Source organism: Carex rostrata, chromosome 8, assembly GCF_964058835.1.
Source record: "Carex rostrata chromosome 8, lpCarRost1.2, whole genome shotgun sequence".
NCBI classification, from domain to species: Eukaryota; Viridiplantae; Streptophyta; class Magnoliopsida; order Poales; family Cyperaceae; genus Carex; species Carex rostrata.
This window is the reverse complement of record NC_135925.1, coordinates 10032179-10038654: the sequence shown is the minus strand read 5'-3', so window position 1 is coordinate 10038654 and position 6476 is coordinate 10032179. Positions and strand designations below refer to the sequence as shown.

Sequence of the window (6476 nt, the reverse complement as noted above, 5' to 3'; positions counted from 1 at the left end):
TAATTCAGTCAGTAAATCAAAAGTTGGTTCTAAAAAAACCACACAGCTTTTGGAATTAAACTTTGAACAGAGTAATTTTAGTTGTCTTGGTCTTCAAAAGTTATCTTGCGGATCATGTAGATACTTAATTACCGTGCTTAAGGTTGAAAAGAGTCCTTTAGTATTTCTAGGTTCAAAACTTTTTTTATTAATTAACATTAACTATACTTATTTCCAATTTTTTTGTTGACTGTGAAAAGAAAGAAAAAAAAAAAAAAAAAAAGGAGATTAATGAGCCTTGCAAACCGTGGGGCTCGGAACCCACAACCCCAGGGGCTATATCACAAGTTTACTATTTAAAAGAAAGAAAGAAAAAACAAATGGTTGAGTCGCTCCTATTCATAGATTCCATTTTTCTGAGAAGAGAATGACAAAAAAACAAAACAAATATTTTTGTTCATATTCAGACCGAAGTGGAATGCATGGAAGTGATGGAACCCTTTGATACTGGTGTAGATTCTGATTAGATGGTGACATATATAATTATCTATTCATAGCGACTCAATACAGGAGAGGGAATGAGCTTATGAGCCGCTACAAACAACCACATCAGTTAATATTTTAATTTAGAGAATTTATTGGATTTTTTAATTTCAGAATAAGTTTTAGGCTTTAGAGTGTAGTTGATGTTTTATCTATTTTATCATTTATAAGCGACGTTTAATCACTGTGGGCATGAGACATATATTTATTCATATCAAACTTCTACAGCAATTCAAAAAACTAACATTGTTCACATTTTATAGGGACATCAACAAGTAATAGGGTCGGTAAAAATGTTCAGTGAGGTTCATATAGAAGCATTTTTTTAGTTAATCAACATTTGATTTCATATAGTGTTCACTTGTGAGATTGTATTGTGATGGATGATGCATTTATTTAATCGAACAATTTACGTTCTCAAGCATCACAAATGAATTTGTAATACAAACCGTCATATGCCTTTTGTATCGCAAATGTAGTGGTGTTTTGTGTCACAAAATGCATTCACGCTGTTTGAGAACCTATGGGTAATGTTGAATGTGTAATTGAATACCATAAAAACAAACGCAAATAAGCCATCTACGACTACGCAAAATCATACACTGCCAACTTTGTTAGGAGAAAAACATGCCCCTCTTTCGAAAGTATCATAACCCCCGCATGTATTTTGTCATCTAAATTATCTTTTTAGATGAAGGATCTCTATAAAAGGCGATATGTCACATATATTTTTTTGCATTAGACCCAAAAAAAAAGGTATTTTGGGTGTCATATTCAAATTCCAGGTAGTCAAGCCTTTTGGAATCGCATCCGCACACAATAAAATTACACAACTTGCAAATTAGACTCAATTGTTTTTCACACCTATAATTTCCGCACAACTATAACAACATTAAAAGTAAACAAAGAAATAAATTACAATTACCATAAACGAAACACCAGTTTAGCAATGCTACTTGTTAGAATGCCGAATTGCTCAAAAGAAAGTCATTAACGGTACATGCAAAGTACCCGGCATTTGAGAACTCTATCTTGCACATAGAAGCCAGGCATAACCATGACCTTAACTTGGCCTGGTATCTGACCTCTCTGCCTCTCTAACACAATCTCCTCCATATACACCGGATCAAACCCTCTATCTTCCTCCACCCGCAATATAGCAAGTGGTGGGCTAAAAGAAAATGCCAATAAATGCAACAACCAAATGCACTTAGCAGCAACAAAAAAACATTGCAAAAGCTGTTCCGGCCATGGCTTAGACCAGCCAAGACAAGAAACAATGCAACTCATTTTTTGGTCGCAAAATCTACTGAAATCTTCAGAGTAATATTTTGTACCTTTTCGCAAAACCTCATTCCAGCTAAGGTTTCGCAGTGCTACAAAGGAAGAGAATTTGTCGTGGCATTCTTTCTTTGGGTCGAGAAATTTGGGGCACCCATTCTTGCAATAACTACAGTTCTCAAAGTCCTGGTACAGGGATTGATTCAATACTGCCTCTAAGTGGTACAGCACAGATTTTGATACACAATTGTTGTTGCCGATTATGACCTGATAGGGCTGGAGAAGGGAGTTCAGTCTCTCCAACAAACCAAAGCCATCGGATTCTTCAGTCTGGTTGATCAGAGCCTTGCACAACTGTTTCACTGACAAGCGGGCCTCTGACACCACTTGTAAGAAACCCTCTACCATTACTTCATGACTAACTGGTAAAAAATTATTATCTCTAGCAATGCTTATAGATTTAGTTCTTTTAGAAAGGTTTGACCGGTCAACTGCTTGGGCATTTTTTGAATTTACAGCTTGTTTTAGGGCCTTTTTTAATTCTTCACAATATGCCTCTAAACTGAAAAGCTTGTTTGTCAGTTCCCCAAGTGAACCTCTCATATCTGCCACCTCAGAAAGTGCTGCATCTCTGCCTTGATTTGCTTCAACCAATTCCTTCTTTAATGATTCAATTGAAATAACACCCCATTCATTCAATAAGTGGGACATGTTCTCTGACCCCGCAACTGTGTTTGGTGATGAGGCAGACCTTGCTTTTGACTTTTTCTTGTTGGATTTATGAAACAGCCATGAAAGAATCTGGGTCTTATGTGGTTTTTTAATTGGTGCTTGAACTGACATTGGTTGTGTAAGGTCAGCTTTGTTAATGGTGGCAGGTTTACAAGTGTTGCAAGTGGTTACAGCTTTGAGATCACCAGAGCTTGTTCGACAGGAGGCGGCCTTGGGGACAAATTCAGGGGCACTTAGTGAAAGTGGGGTAAGAAGGTGGTTGGTGCAGTGGACCCGTTTCAGGAGGTGGTGCTCAATTGAGGCTGAGAAAAGATTTGGGGGTTCGCTGTTTGAAGAAGAGAGGTTGTTCGGGTTTTCATACTCTATGGAGGTTGATTCTTCATCCCGAGTTACGGTATCATGTTCTCTTTCCCTTTCGAGCCCAATACCGCTCCAGGTTTCTGATAAGCTCCGGTTCTCAGGACAAATCGAGTTGTTTCTCAGCAATGACTCCTCATAGCTCTAAAATTTAACATCATGGATAACAATAATAAATACAAAAACATTTTGTACTATCTAGTAGTTGGAAAAAAGGTAACTATTATTAATGTAGTTGATATTTATTTGTGGTTACTAGATTTTTTATAATTAGAACAGTGAAAAACTTCCATTACGCCACTTCAGAAGAATAAATGGAGAAAAATGTAATTACTAGTATGCAAAATTAAAAGGAAAAAAATATCCTGGATTTATGTTATTCTGGTTGAACAGGTTAGTCATAGTAACCAAGTTAATGTTGCTGCTCAATTTTAAGTACTGAAAGGAGAGAATGGCCTCCTAAGTCCTAAGATTAAAATAATATGCCTAAATCTAATAATGAATCAGTCTGTACAGAGAGGTTCCATCTACACATGTTGTAAATAAATCCCAACAACCTTAACAGAGAAAATACCAAACAAAAATTCCAAATTGAAAAATACTAACCTAAACACCTATAATAAAGAAAATGAGAGTTCAAATGCCTCCATTTTTAAAAACTTTAATAACTCAAAATTTAAATTATAAATGTCAAAATAAAATCGTTAGATGCGATCTACGTTATTTTCTCTATATGCTCATAAAATATTATCACATTAAATTTTATTTTTATATGAATTAATAAGTTGAAAAATCAACGTCTACAAATTATCCACATTAATACATTTTTTACAATCTCTTGATGAAAACCAAAACAAAGTTGAAATGTCGTAATATTTTATATGTGCATAGATAAAATGACGTAGATCATATCCAACGGTTTTATTTTGACTTTTAAGTTTCAAATTTTGAGTTATTAAAGTTTTAAAAAATTGAGGCATGATGGAGCCAAAAAAATGGGGGCATTGAACCGTCCTCAATAAAGAAACACAACTAAATCCAAATAGTACCAGCCCCCAATTAATTGGTCACTAAAGCCCCAATCTTGATAATTAATGCAATATTTCACTTCAGAAATCAACAAATCAAATCTATTCATAGCCACCAACCGGGTAAGATTCTCATTTTTCACTCGAATAAAACCCTACTGAGTCTAAAAACAACTGTTAACATGTCGCCAGAATCAATGGCTGAACAAAAATCGAAGCACTTACAGGGGTGAAAACGGGGTAATCTTCAGCTGTGAACTGATTTGGGACTCTAGAGATAGAAGGAGAAGCACCAGCTTGAGGTAGTCTAATAAGGGGGCTGCTACCGCTACTCCCTTGCAAGAGCGCCGCATGGAGAGCTCTTAACTCGATCGCTTTGGCAATGGCGGATTGAAGCTCTTGTCTTTGGACTCCAGCAAGCTGAGCCGAAGAAGCCATGCAGAAAGAGAAGCTATTTGATCAAAACCCAATGCTGGTCTGGTCATATCAGTGAGAGAGAGAGAGGGAGAGGTATTGGGATTCTGAAAATCTTAGTTTGGGTTGCGTTGTAACGAAGGAAAAGGAAGGTGGGCCGTGGTGGACTAGGAGAGAGAGAAGAGGAGTGGGAGAGAGAGAGAGAGAGAGAGAGAGAGGTCAGACTGGATTTGCTTTAGCTTTATAGCTCTGTTTTTCTAAAAAGAACCTAAGGAGGTGTGCCAGAGTGAGGGGACGGGGGAGGAATGACAAAAGCTACTTATTTTGTCTATAAAAGTAAAGAGCATCACATTATCAATTATTCGGAATAAATGGTGTTGAATTATGCTTCTCGTTAACGGGTACTGCATCCATTATCCGGATTCTTTCAAGACCGTATAGAATACCATGTCGTGTGGTGTAACAGGTTAAAAACTTAAAACCATTACAATGATTCGCCACATTCTGTAATGTACAATCGCTAGTTTATAGAATCCAGGTCTACAGAATGTAGATTGGATCTACGTCGCCAATTACGAGTGCGTATCCTCTGAGATATCTCAACTTTTGCGTGACCGACGTGTCCGGTGCCTATTCGGGGGTGATGTAGGGGGATCAGTACTATGTGTGCTTTGAGATTCGTGCAGAATGTATTTATACGGTTGGGATTTTCCATAAAGTCAAATAATGTTGTAATTAGCACGTCAATAATGAAAATAAAATAAAAAGAGTAATTATGTTTGTAATAATTATTGAAAGTCAAATTATGTAATTAGCACGTCTGTTTAATCATATACAAAGGCACGTGCTTTGAGATTTATTATAAGCTGGCATATATATCCAGAAAAATAATATGTACTTGAGACTTCATTAATTAAAGTTAATTACCGTTGTTTGAACTAAGTATAATTGGCCTTGGCAAATATGGAAGATAAAGGTAAAAGGTTAATAAATGAACATACCTGCATTAATTAATTAATCAATTGATGTCGATACCATAAAACAAAGTAGGACACAACAAAAGTAAGACTCATTCAAATAAAATAACAAGAAGAATTAATCCCACCAAAAAAATTTGGAATAACTATACATACCTTAAGTAATTCTCTGCCTTAATATAACAAATCTAATATTTAATGGATAGACACTTCACTGGCATAGTGCATTTCAGTTGCCTTCTTAATTTTTAAATACAATGATATTGAGTTTGAATCATGACGAGAATACCACACTGTACTTTTGCGCTTGTATTATTCAACGCATTAGGTGCCTGGATTTTGTAATATTAGAGAAAATTAGCAATTCACATGCAAGCCAAGTATACGGACAAATGCACCAGCAACATGACCAGTTGGTCCTGTTTGGTCTCTTCTTTTTGTTTATTTATTCATTTTTTTCCCTTTTGACGAAGCCAAAGAGTCTATTGGTGCTACAGTATGGGAATGGACAAAATCATTTCACCAACAGAGAGAGAGAGAGAGAGAGAGAGAGAGAGAGAGAGAGAGAGAGATGTGCTTGGACATTTTCCATAATAAAATGTTTCGTGTCTCCATGTTATGCCTCCTGTATTAACAGTTTGAAAACTTTAGCAACTACCGTCCAATGAGACATGTAGGTGTTTTCATATAAGTTGGGGGTGGGTAAAGAGACTGGAGCGGTGGAGCCTCTCACCCCTTTCATTACTTTGATTTTGTCGCTTATAATTTATTCAGGCCTATAATAAAAATATTGATCAGTAGATAGAAATAGTGAAATTCGAGATTAATAGATGAAAATAGAGAAAAATATACTGAGTTTTATATTAGTAGAAAAATAATATTATTTAAATTATTAAAAATATTGTTTGGATTGTATATTTAGAATAGTGAATACATGTAATTGAGAAAAAACAGTGTTAACAATGTGCTAATTAAGATAAAAGATAGATAAGCGGAGTTTTAAACGAATTGTCATGATGTGGAGATAACAGAAGTGGTGTCAACTTTGTTATTTCAGAACTATATTAGTAAAAATCCAAGAGGAATTTTTTTTTTTCTCTTCACACTTATGAAGAGTAGCTATTATAACATTTACAAGGAACAAAAAATAACGACTGTTCAAGCT

General features: G+C 35.5%; 1 protein-coding gene across 1 annotated transcript; it reads right to left on the bottom strand.

Moving 5' to 3' along the window:
* Positions 1–1308: 1308 nt before the first annotated feature.
* On the bottom strand, positions 1309–4625 carry LOC144558359 (DNA double-strand break repair RAD50 ATPase). Its single transcript, XM_078307192.1, has 2 exons — positions 4146–4625; positions 1309–3036 (listed from the first exon to the last, which is right to left on the bottom strand). The coding sequence occupies exons 1-2, from the start codon at positions 4356–4358 to the stop codon at positions 1513–1515; spliced, it is 1737 nt and encodes a 578-aa protein (XP_078163318.1). The 5' UTR covers positions 4359–4625; the 3' UTR covers positions 1309–1512.
* Positions 4626–6476: the final 1851 nt, after the last annotated feature.